Source organism: Grampus griseus (genome assembly GCF_964374135.1).
Source record: "Grampus griseus genome assembly, chromosome: 7".
Lineage (NCBI taxonomy): Eukaryota > Metazoa > Chordata > Mammalia > Artiodactyla > Delphinidae > Grampus > Grampus griseus.
The window spans coordinates 8,089,271-8,101,673 of record NC_139001.1 but is presented as its reverse complement, the minus strand read 5'-3'; the positions used below and the strand labels follow the sequence as shown (position 1 = coordinate 8,101,673).

The 12,403-nt window shown below is 58.3% G+C and overlaps 1 protein-coding gene across 2 annotated transcripts; it reads left to right on the top strand.

Annotated features, from left to right (window-relative positions):
- Window positions 1–700: 700 nt before the first annotated feature.
- Window positions 701–5,786, top strand: PTMA (prothymosin alpha). Of its 2 annotated transcripts, none has more exons than XM_082658365.1 (5): window positions 701–933; window positions 3,763–3,834; window positions 4,088–4,184; window positions 4,691–4,764; window positions 5,042–5,786. In XM_082658365.1, exons 1-5 carry the CDS (start codon window positions 889–891, stop codon window positions 5,087–5,089), a joined length of 336 nt encoding a protein of 111 aa, XP_082514491.1. In that variant the 5' UTR covers window positions 701–888; the 3' UTR covers window positions 5,090–5,786. The 2 variants fall into 2 exon arrangements, with proteins under 2 accessions (XP_082514491.1, XP_082514490.1); XM_082658364.1 differs by having other exon boundaries at window positions 716–933; window positions 4,091–4,184.
- The last annotated feature ends 6,617 nt before the right edge of the window (window positions 5,787–12,403 follow it).

Genomic DNA, 12,403 nt, shown 5'->3' with positions numbered 1-12,403 from the left:
AGGCGGCAGACGCCGGGGCTGGGAGTGGACGACGGGGTCACCTCCCCAGACTCCGGGCGCCGGGAGCTGGGCAGAGGAGGTGGACTTGGTAGAAGACGGGGCGCCCCAAGTACGCGGGTCTTAGCCTCACGCCCTCATTGCTCGTCGTGGGGCTTCCGCCGACTTGCGCTGGGACAGCTCGTGGTGGGATGTGCCAAGGCGCGGGGGGTGGGCATACGGGCAATGTGCAGGGCACCGCCCGGGGCGAGCACAGCCCAGCACCCGGCCTTCCCCTCCCCCTCGCTGGCAGCCGTCGTGTGGGCCGGCAGCCTCCTCCTCTTTCCTCCCCCACTTCTTCCGAGCAAGCGCGGGGAGGGGTGAGGACCGGGGGCTGGGCGCGCAGCTTTGCCGCGCTTTGGCTTTCTGCGTCAGCAGCCCCAAGCAAAACAGCGGCGGGAGCGCGTGCCCCGAGCGCGAGCGCGCGCCCCTCCCCCACGGCGTTGGTGCCGACGAGACCCAGCAAACTCGGGCCTTGAATGACAGTACGGTCGGCGACTGCGCAGCGCGGGACGCACGAGGGCACTGCCGCTTTAAGCACGCTTGCCCATTGTTCGGAATCGAGCCAATGAGTGAGCGCCCGCTCCCTGCTGCAAGCCAATAGCATTCGGGCAAGGGAGGCCGAGCGCCGCCCACTAATCTATATTAAAGGTTCTGGCGCCGCGTGAGTTCTCCACTGGCTGCTCTGAAAAGCCATCTTTGCATTGTTCCTGTGTCCGGCTCCGCGCTCGCCGCAGCCACCTCCGCCGCGCGCCTCCTCCGCCGCCGCGGACTCCGGCAGCTTTATCGCCAGAGTCGTCGAATTCCCGCTTTCTTTTCAATCCGTGCATCGGATCACCGGCGTGCCCCATCATGTCAGACGCGGCCGTGGACACCAGCTCCGAAATCACCACCAAGGTGAGGTTAGACGCCGCCCGCCCCTTTGGGGTTCGCGCGCCGCCACCACCGGAGCGGTGTTTGGCGCGCGGCACCTGGGTACCCCGAGCCCGCTGTTGCTCCCTTCTGCGGGGAGCCCGCCCGCCCCCAGCCTAGGCCCCCAGGCAGCCCACTCTTTGTGCTTGCGGGGGAGGGGGCGGGAAGCACCGCGGGCAAACGTGATGCCCGTCGGGGAGTGGGCCGGGGCCCCTCAGGGACCCGGAGGGGCTGGCGCGGAGGCTGAGAGGCTCGAGGGGAGGCTGCTCCACGGCTCTCGAAACTTGTTTGGGACTCGTCTGAGTGGCGGCGGGAGGATAGGGGCCGGGCTGGGGGTCGTCGGCCCGCGGGGCGCACGGAAATAACTTTGAAACTCCGGCGCGTTTGGAATCGGAAGTGCTGGGGGGGGCGCGTGTGCGGGCGCAGACCGGCTGCGGGAAGTGGCGGCTCCGCGGCGAGCGCCCGCCGGTGGCGCTGCTCTTTGTTCGGCGCCGGACCGCCGCGTTTCGCGCCTTGTAGTGGGTCCGAAGAGGCTTATCTGGACTAAGCTCTGATAAGGCGGAGTGGGGCGGCGGGCCGGCGGGCCGCGACGTCGGTTGTCTCCGCGGAGGTGTGAAGGTCTTCTCCGCCCTGGGTGCCCTCGGGGAGGTGGGGGTGGGCGTCCGGGGTTGGGGGCAGTGTGCCGGGAGCAGCCGCCCAGCTTCAATAATTCTCCAGCAATACCGGGCTTGACTGAGGAGGAGGCGAGCCCACGCGCCGGAGGGGAGGAAATGGAAAGTGAAGGAGCGGCGCGCCGGGGCGATGATGGGCGCCCCCCGCGGCTGCCCGGGGGCACCGTATTTGCGGCTGCTCCGGAGGCTACGCGGGCGAACAAAAGCTGCGGCCGCGACTGGCTTGTTGCGGAGTCGAACCGGGCACCAGAGGCTGTTGCGGCCCGGTGCTGCGGGTTCACTGCCCTCGGTTTTGAGGCCCTGCGCGTTTGGCGCAGCTCCGCTCCTGCGCGCCGCATCGGTCCCGCTGCCTGCCCCGGGGAGTGTCTCCGCCCTCGGCGGGACCACGGTACTTTCAGGAGGGATCGCTTTTTTATCCTTCGGCCCTTGTCCGCGCCACTGTCGTGCCCCCCTGCAGGGACGGGCGCGAGTCACCTTGGCGTCTCCTTAACCCCTGTACCCCTGGCGTCACCTCTGGTTCTTTCCCAGGAGCGACTCCCCCGAAGGAGCGGAGATTGGGACCCGGATCTCCGCAGGGGCTCCCTCCGGCCCTCACTGGGCCCAGCCGGGGAACTAGTTCGGAGGGGAGGGTCAGCCCTACCCAACGCGGGCTTTCGTTTTCCTCTAAGGTGATTTCCCCTTAAGAGCAATATAGCCCTGTGGAGTGCGTCTCCGACGGCCTCGGGCTGTGGGACTGAAAAGGCCCCGCGGACTTCGGGGCAGCCTCCCGCGGGACTTTGCCCGCCAAATGCAGAGACTTAGATACCTCGCATCTAGGTCTGCGCGGGGAGGCGGCGGGGGCGTCCAGAGGCCGGGAAAGACAGCAGACCAACTGGTGCGCGCTCGGCGGTGCCAGTGCCGCCCGCGGGCGCTGGGTCTCCGGGGTCAGGGGCGCACTCGGCGGCTCCGGGCCACGTGCTCCGCGCGCGGGGTGCGTGCAGAGGCCCGCGCGCAAAACCCGCCGGGCGGGGGTGCGCGCCTGCGCGCCGCGACCTCCCCGCCCCCACAGCTCCCCGGGGCTCCGGCCACCAGGGGGCGGGAGCGGGCGGCGCCGGGGTCCGCTGTGGACTGCACGGGGAGAAGCTGGAGGACGGGGCCGGCAGGTGCCCGGGGGCTGTTCGCAGGACGGCGGCTGAGCGCCTTCCGCTCGCGCGCCGCTCGACGTCTGTGATGGCGGCGGAGTCTGCCGCACTGAAAAAGTTAAGGGGTTTCGGAGTGTCCGCGGCGGCGCTGCCCTTTGGAACCCGGGCCGTGGCCGCCTTGCGAGGCGCGGTCCGACGGACACAGAGCTGACCCGCGGACGGGCGAGAGAGGCAGGGACGGAAATAGGGTGCTGCGGGCGGCGCGCCTCTGAGTGCCCAAAGGCCTCTCTCGGGCCCAGGAGGAGAGCGTCCTCTGAGACCGCGCCCATTTCCAGGCATCGGTCTGCCACCTCCTGGGACAGCTGTTGGGTATGGAGGGATTGGTGGGATTCCGGTTCCTTCAGATAAAAAAAAAAAAACCCGTGCGCTTGCCAGGTCCTGCGCTGCCGAGGGCTTGGAGCTCGAGCTCGGCTGCGGGGCTTCTGGCTGGCGAGGCTGCTGCCCCGGTTTTGCCGGTTAGCTCCCTCCCATCCCCTTCCCAGGCTAGTCCACCCACGGGAGTCCTCCCGCAGTGTCAGGGCCCTCCCCCCCATTGCCTTATTTATTTACGGCACATACCTGGTGTCTTCCAAGAAGGATTTGTGAGAGGCGGAGTTCCCTCTGGTTGGAAACAAGTACGTGATGAGTGTGAGTGAAGTGTTCCCAGGCTCGTTCGCCCGGCCAGACAGGTTTCGGGCTGTGGTGCCACATGGCTCCTTTCCTAAGGAGCATGAGTAAAGCCGCAGGGGGAACAGCCGTGGTGGGCCCCTTTTTTTAAAGTGTGTTTGTTTTTAAGGGTTGAGAAGTAGGACGAAATCCTGACCATAGACACTCGGTATCCTGTGCTCCGTCCACCTGTAACATTCAGTTTTTAGCTTTGGCCATCCAGATCAGCACCGCATCCTTCGTACTTGAAGACCTGGGCTCCTTTGGCAGCCCTGGGTTGCCCAAAAGACTGACTGGCTTCCTTTTCCGTTTTGAAGGACTTAAAAGAGAAGAAGGAAGTTGTGGAGGAGGCGGAGAATGGGAGAGAGGCACCTGCTAACGGAAATGCTGTGAGTGTCTACCTTGGACATGACCCCGTAGCAGCTCCTGGCTAAGATTCCTTACTTAGACTTTGGGCTTAATCCGGGGGCGGGGGGGGGGGCTGAGGCCTTGGACAGCTACGTGTCAGGATCTCTCGGTGGAGCTTCAGGGGGCGTGTCTTAGGTGGTCTGGTCTGTAGAAGCATTGGGCAGGGTCTGGAAGAAGGGATGGGGCAGAGTGATGTTCTGTCCTCATCTGTAAGCTGGTCTGTTTTCTGTCGAGGAGAACGAGGAAAATGGGGAGCAGGAGGCCGACAATGAGGTAGATGAAGAAGAGGAGGAAGGTGGGGAGGAAGAGGAGGAGGAGGAGGAAGGTGATGGTGAGTAGTTTTGTCTCTTTTTGGGGGGGTACCTTTTTCTGTCCTCTAGCAAGTGGGGAGGGATTGGGGGCTCCCCGCAGGGGGGCAGATCGAATGGACCACCTACGACGGGGCTTGCACCCGCAGAGCTGGCCTCTTTTTCCTTGCTTTAGGTTAGTGGTGTGGAGCTGTGCCCCAAACACCACGGTCACACTCCCACTGGAGAGTGCCGTCCACACACTGATCGGTTGGTCGGCTTCTCTGGCTTTTGCTTGCGCCTTCATTTCTCTGGAGACAAGATATCTGAAATGGGCAGTGTGGGTACCCTGACGGCCCAGTTTGTCAGGCAGCAGAGACGGATCAGGGGCACTCCATCCTGCCAAGACTGTTACTGGGAGCTTGCCCAAGGAGCTGTAGTTTTGTTGTCCCCTCCCTGTTTCTGGCTGCCACTGCGTGGGAGAACACCAAGACCCTCCCTGGTTGGCGAAGGAAGGCAGAGTGCTTTACCTGGGCTTCATTCTCTCCAGGTGAGGAAGAGGATGGAGATGAAGATGAGGAGGCTGAGGCCGCTACAGGCAAACGGGCAGCTGAAGATGACGAGGTGGGTCTGGTCTGGCTTGACGCGGTGAGAGGGTTGGGATCTGAGGCACTAAAACTGGAGGGGCTGATGGGACTTGAGTAGTTGTAGTTGGTGTGGTGGGTGGTCCCGAGTGGTTCCCTTCTCATCTTGAGCAGGAACAGGAAGGAACATGGGCCCAGCCTCCCGGAGGCCTCTGGGGCTGCTTGTGCCTGTCTTGGCTCTGCCAGCAGGAGCTGAGGCAGTTGGTGGGTGGGCCCGGTGGGTTGAAAAGGGACCTTGACCATCTTTCCCTTCCCAGGATGACGATGTTGACACCAAGAAGCAGAAGACCGATGAGGATGACTAGACAGCAAAAAAGGAAAAGTTAAACTTAAAAGGCCACCGTGACCTATTCACCCTCCACTTCCCGTCTCAGAATCTAAACGTGGTCACCTTCGAGTAGAGAGTCCCGCCTGCCCGCCCGCCCACTGCGGGCAGTGCCACCGCAGATGACACGCGCTCTCCACCACCCAACCAAAACCACAACGCGAATTTGCAACAGGGGAGGGAAAAAGAACCAAAACTTCCAAGGCCCTGCTTTTTTTCTTAAAGTACTTTAAAAAGGAAAATTTGTTTGTATTTTTTATTTACATTTTATATTTTTGTACATATTGTTAGGGGGTCAGCCATTTTTAATGATCTCGGATGACCAAACCAGCCTTCGGAGCGTTCTCTGTCCTACTTCTGACTTTACTTGTGGTGTGACCATGTTCATTATAATCTCAAAGGAGAAAAAAAACCTTGTAAAAAAAGCAAAAACAACAACAAAAAAACAATCTTATTCCGAGCATTCCAGTAACTTTTTTTGTGTATGTACTTAGCTGTACTATAAGTAGTTGGTTTGTATGAGATGGTTAAAAAGGCCAAAGATAAAAGGTTTCTTTTTTTTCCTTTTTTTGTCTATGAAGTTGCTGTTTATTTTTTTTGGCCTGTTTGATGTATGTGTGAAACAATGTTGTCCAACAATAAACCGGAATTTTATTTTGCTGAGTTGTTCTAACAAAGCTGTCTCAAGCCTGGTTTTTCTGTTTTGGTTTCTTCTGGTTTCTGTTTTTCTTCTTTCGGTTTCGGGGGCAAGGAGAAGAGGGGAGGATCTTGAGCTCTGGCCCAGCTGTCCTTCCTGGGGACAGTGGATTTGAAGACACCAGTCGGGGGGGGCGGGGAGATGTGCCCCTTGGGCAGCAGGGTCTGGTGGGTGGCCATGCTAGTCTAAGACTGAGCTGCAGTTGGCTGGTGGGATGTGGTGGGACCGCTGGGGCTTTGGGCTGGAAGGGGAGCCACTTACCAGGTTAGTCCCCTCCTACTGATTTGTACTGGGAGCCTCTTCTCAGGACCCTGTCATTGGGTGCTGCCACGTTAACCCGGTTGCCCTGGCAGGAGGTGTATACATCTCCAGGCACTCTGGGGGAACGGGCTATGAGTGGGGCTGCCCTCTGTGGAACCAGGGGGTGGGGTGGGGTGTGTGTGAGCCCAGGGCCAAAGATCCCAGAGATGCCACCTCCCAGTGTGGGCAGCTGGTAGCTGGTCCTTCACCTCAAAGGCCTTACTGGATTTTCCTGGCCACAGAATGGCTCCCCCTGGTGGTGACATGTGGTACCTTCTGGTCCCTTAGGATATAGTTCCAGGGCAATAATGCAGCCTTGCCCTCGTTTTCCAAACTCTGGCCTCCAGGAGAAACAAATACCTTGGTGTCTGGTGGGGTGGGGCAGCAGGGGGCAGCACCCTACCTCTTAAACACAGGGGTGGTAGGTGAGCTGTTTTGATAGACAGGTAAGCAGTGAGTCAGAGCAAACGAAGTGTGACCTCAAACTCAGGCCCTCAGGGAGAGAGGTGACTGTTCAGAGCACTCTAAGAAACTTCTGGGGCCCACAGATGAGCTTCATGGGCTGAAGCTCCCTGCAAGCACCCATGGTGTGTGGTATGCCTTCTCCAGGGGTCAGGGAGGGTTGAAACCGCAGGGTTGGAGCCTGGAATTTGATTTTAAGGTGGAGAGGCTGCAGGACCCACCTCTGCCGGCTGGATGACACTGGCTGCCTCTTGTCCCTCCTGAATGCACTTTCCTCAGCCTGGAGTACCCGAGTCTGTCCTGCAGGGGGGCTGACTGGGCAGAGGATGGGGTAGGGACCCAGAAGCTGCACACTCTCCCTCCTCACCCCTGCCCTCTGACACTGGCCACGTGGCATTCCTTGCATAGCCTTGGGACCCCAGCGCCTCCTGATGGAAGAAGACTGGGGTATTTCATCTACACCCTTCTCCCTCCCTCCCTCCCTCTCAGGCCCCCACCACTTGCATTAAGGAGTCATCTGTCTTCAAGACAAGTTGGTGAGGGTGTGTGAATGGGGGGGAGCAAATGTTAATAACCAGGTATCAATTTACAACTCCTTAAGATGGGCTATTGATACGGGTGCTCTCGGCACAAGGACAAGAGGAACTGACAAAGCAGGGAGGGCTTCCCGGGGGAGGTGGCATTGACGCTGAGACTGGAAGGGTCAGGAGGATGAAAAAAAGATGCGTGTGGGGGTTGTTTTTTGTGGGGGAGGAGCAGTGCGTGGGCAGCCCTGATTCAGGAGGCCACAGAGGGCACATGGGCAAAAGGTAGAGGCAGGGACAGGCAATCTGAGCCAGGTACGGAGGTAGGATTTGGGGAAGCGTGGAGATTTTAAATAGGAAAACTCCCTGGGAAGCACTAAAGTGACATCTGCGGAGGTAGTGTTGGGGAGGGGACTGGATTAAGGGAAGGTGCTGGGAGGGAGAGAACTGGGTCATCATGTGGGGTAAAGCGTCTAGACTCGGATGACATAATTGGATGTTGGACGCAGTTCCCACCAAGGATCCCAGGCTCAGGCCTGAGCCCTCTGGCACACCTGAAAGGGGCAGGAACTGAAGGTCTGGTGCCACGTGGTGGCCTCACTGTGTTTGAGGCTGTTGTGTGCACAGGTCTGGAGGGCGGGAGAGAGGCCTGGGCAGGCCAGAGTAACCAAGGCTGAGGTGTGAACACAGTGGGCCAGGGCGAGGGCATAGGCAGGAGAGACAAGCCTAGTCACACCAGGGAGCCCACCAAACTGGGCACAGTCCCTCCCAGTAAGTGACAGCTCCGACACCAGGGCCACCTCTCCCTCTGCCCGGCCTCCCTTACTCACCAGCCACATCAGCCTCCTTGTGCCCGTGGCAAGCTTGGTCCTCCCTCAGGGCCTTTGCACTTGCTCTTTCCGCCCCAGGAATGCCTGCTCCCAGACTTCTCACTACTTGCTCCGTGTTAGGCCTCAGTACTAACGTTATTTCCCCAGAGAGGCCTTCCCTAGTCCCCAGTTCTCCCTTGGCCGCACAGCAATTCTCATACAAGCAATGTGAGCTTGTATATTTACCTGTTTGTGTGCTTTTTGGCTGTCCGCCACTGAGGTCAGGGGCCACTTCTTACTCACCAAGTTTTCCTGCACATGGTAAGTATTCTGTCCATTCCATTCATTTGTTCATTCATCCCCCCACTCACTTATTTACCAAATGCTCTGTCTGTGCCAGGCGCTGTTCTAGGCTCCAGAGATCCGGAGAGGAGCAGGAAAGCCAGAGCAGGACACCTCCTGGTGGTGGGATGGCATTCCACACCTCATCTCTCCCACACTTGTGGTTTCTGCCAGGCACCCGTGTTCTGGGAGGGCCTCGCCCTTCACAGGAGCTGGAGCCTGTGGAGTGTGGAGTGAGGATGCAGTGTGGAGGCCCCAGGCTGCACGTGTTCCCTTGAGCTATCCCCTAACTGCTGAGTCAAGGCCTGACCAAGGCTTTGGGACCAGGGACCCTCTGACCCTGTGTGCCCATCCCACGTGCCCTGCCAGGCTGGGCTGCTGGCCCCTCGAGGCAAGACCAGATGTTCCTTGTCCTGCTGCCCAGGGCGGCTCGTCCTGAGGATGTTCCCCAGGCCCTAGAGGGGGCCTAGAGGCGGTCTCCAAGGCAGGGGAAGGGGTCTAGGAAGACCACATAACAGATGACATATGGAGCTGGGATCAGGTGTAACCCAGTTTGGAACTATAACCCCCAAACCCCCCAGAAAGGAGGACAGAAGTTTAGTTAGCCCTGTCCAGACACAGACATGCAGCCATGTTCGTATGGAGCAAGTAACTGAACTCTGTTGGGCCTCTATCATCTCCTCCTCTTCAGGAAGGGAATAGCATGAGGCATGTGCCATGGTCCAGAGCTGCCTTTCTGAGGGTCTCACGTCTGCGCTGAGCTCCCGGGAAAGCTCCCCTTTCCCATCTGCACTGCCTCATACCTCCAAAGGTTTGGTCTGGAACGGCCCTTGTTGCCTTCAGCAGAACCCACTTTTCTCTAGTCCGGAGCTTAGTACACAATTTATCACTACCTGGGACCCTCAGGGCCCAGGGTCACCTTGATCCTACTCCTAACGTCCCCCTCCAAGGGCAGACAGGGCGCCCAAGGAGCCCAAGTTGGAAGATTTGTGAGGAACAGGCGCCCTCTGGTGGGCATAGGGAACTGCATGCGGCTCCCCTGCGTTCTGCTCAGTCCAGGAAAGAGACCTTCAGTGGCCCCTGGACCTAGGAAACGCAGCCACAGCAACTCCCAGCCCCCAGCAACATGCTCTTCCTCCCTCTCTGTTGCTGGCACCTCAGTCAGACATGAAAGTCGGTGCTCATTTCCGAAGCCTTCCCTCTGGGCCGCTGATAGCCCGTCTCAGGGGTCTGGTCCTTTTTTTCCTGGAGGGGAGACCCCAGGCCTCCCCAGACAGAGCCAGAGCTGAGGCCAGGGTTGGCTCCTGTGGAGCCATGGACCTTCCCTGGGTTCTGGACCCCTGGGCTCCCTCTTGTTTAGTTCTGTTCAAAGGCTTCGTGTGCAGAACACCCGCCTTGGGCAGGCCCGGCTCTTGGCTGTCTCTGGGCCCTATGGTAGGACGGCTCACAGTGGCTGCTGCCCTGAGTGCAGCCTTAGGGCCTTCAGCTGCTTGGAATTGGGGGTGGGGGTCCGGGCTTCCCAGCTGCACTCCCTGGAACTCTGAGCTGCCTGCCAGTCTGCCCCAGACGTGAGTGTCAGCATCTGGGGTCACCTCTCCACAGCTCCACTGCTGGCCCAGGGGCCCAAAGCCCTCCTAGATCCAGTCCTACCAGGGCCCTGATGTCCAGCCTCCGCTGTGGCTTCCTGTGTCCCGGATGCAGGCCAGCCCTGCCCTGCCTCAGGCCCCTGGCCACCCTGTGGTTCCCTCCTGGTGGGAGCTGCTTCAGGAGGATGAAAAGCCCGGTAACAGCTTTACTTGGGGCAGTCCAGTTCTGCAGTGTGGCTGCTTGTCCCTCCCAACCTCAAGCCTTTGAAAGCAAGGGCAGGGCTGTCCTCAGGTACCTCCTCTCCAGAGACCTCAGCCTGGGTCTGATCTGAGCTCAGAGAGATGATGAAAGCTCAAATTACGAAATGCGGCTGAAACATTCTAAGGCTGCCTGGGACATTGACCTTATATACTGGGTGAATGATGTGTGCATTATTTATGGAGAGGGCCTAGCAGCCAGTGGCTGGTGTGGATTCCATGAAGTCCTGGGCATAGCCAAGAACCCAGCTTGGAAGGGTGTATGCCCTCATGAGCTCTCCATCAAGCCTGCTGCCCATGGCAACAAGAAGTGCCAGGTGGTCATTTGAGACAAGCTCATTTCACAGGCACCCATGCTGGGGCCCAGCTGTGAGGCTCTCGGCAGGGAGCAGATCCCTTGCAGGAAGCAGATGCTGGTGAGAATTCCAGAAGGTACTCGGGACATCTGTTGTTTTTGCCACCAGCAGCCTTCACCCTTCTCTTGGCAATAATTTCCTGAAACTGTCCAGTTTGCCTCCTGGAGAATTTCCTCTCCCCCAATCATAATCATGCCCCACAGGCAGGATGTGACTCAGTCCTGGCCAAACAGTACCTGAAGACTTCCCACCCCCCAATGCCTACTGATTGGCTCAGAGCTGGCACACGACCCAAGCTGATCCAATCAGAGTGAGCCCTGAGATCTTTGATTGAGTTGCTGGGAAGGGAAAAAACTTGGGCCTGAGCCTTGAACTGAGGCAGCTGAGTGAGAAGCTGAGGCTGCAGCCCACACACATAGGAGCAGAATTGAGCCAAGAGGAAGAGGAACCCTAAGTCCTGATGACATCGCTTGAGCCCGAGTCCAGCAATGCCTGAAGCTAGAACAATCTCTGGACTTTTTAATTATACAAGTCAGTAAATTTCTTCCCAGCTTGGGCTGGTTCAGGGTGGGTTTTCTGTGGTCTCTGAGTCATACTAGGAAACAGGAGAATACAGGGCTCCAGGTTCCAGTCTCCAAGGCCAAACAGGCCTCCATGAACAAAGACAGCTTGAAGAGGGAGGAGCACATATGTGTGGGGGATCGCTTCTCTGGTGTGGTTTCCAGGTTGAGAGGGAACAGAGGGAGGTGAATCAGCCTCAGAAGAGGCTATGATGCTAGCTGTCCATCTCTCAGCAGGACTGCAGAGTACTGCTCCACTCATTCCCAGCCAGCGGGGAAGGGAGGGCCCAGGGTCATCTGAGCTGCCCCTCTTGCATCACCAGCCTGGAGCGCCCCCTTCCCTCATCTCTAACCCCAGTACTCTCTGGTCCTCTGATCTCCCAGGGACTCATTGAACTTCCAGTGTTCCCAGCTGTGCCTCATAGCCAAACAGTCTCATTTAACTAACTCAATTGCTCTGGGAGGCTCCTGGATAAGAGGTGAGACCCGTCATCTTTATGCAGCCTGGTGCCTCCCAACTGTCTCTCTGCCCCAAGTTGTGCCTGAGAGGTGAGATCCCCTGTTTGGAAAAGTGCTGGGCTAAACAGTGTTAAAAAGTGTCTTCTTTCCATGGAACTCACTGGGTTTTTAATATACCAAGGAGTTGCCAAGAATAAGGTTTAGCATGCAGCTCATCCCAAGTTTTTTTGACCTGGAATTTTTTCACAGAAAGCCTATTAACATATTGAAGGACAGTCATGTCTAGAAAAAGCTGATCTTGCACAAGGACCATCACCAGGGCTCAGGGAATATTTGCTGAACTAAGCAGACTTTGGGAAAGGATTCTTGGGAAGCGGTTCCACAGCCTGGCTCCTAGAGGCCTGCATGAGCCTCATGCAGGCTCCCTCGGCTGCAGGTGGTCAGGTGGTTGGAGGCCCTGTGCTCATGGCAGTGCCCTTTGTCAACACAGCCCAGGAGGTGACTGGTATCAGTAGGGTGAGGGACAGCAAAGGGTGGACACTGATACAAACCTTTCTAGAAAGCATTTGACCCTATATATCAAGATTCACAAAATATGTACGTACTTTTCTGACATAGAAATTCAGCTTCAATGCCATTCTGTATCCTAGGAAAACTTCTACCCCTTCTCACATAGTTATTCTCTGGGTCCTTTTTGCCAGTTTCCCTCCAATGTCCCAAGTCTGACTCTTGTGGTTTCCACTGGAGCCCGGGGCCATGACCTGCTGGATAGCGATGCTGGGCAGTCACCTAGCCTTGAAGGGGCTGAGGAAGGGTGGGTTCCAGTCGCAGGAGGAAGTGACAGTGGTTTCTACAATTCTGACCCCTCTGTCAACATTGTCCCTGGTGAGCTGCTCTACTAGTCAGCCTCGTGGTGAGCATGTCTCCCCAGGAGCTCATTC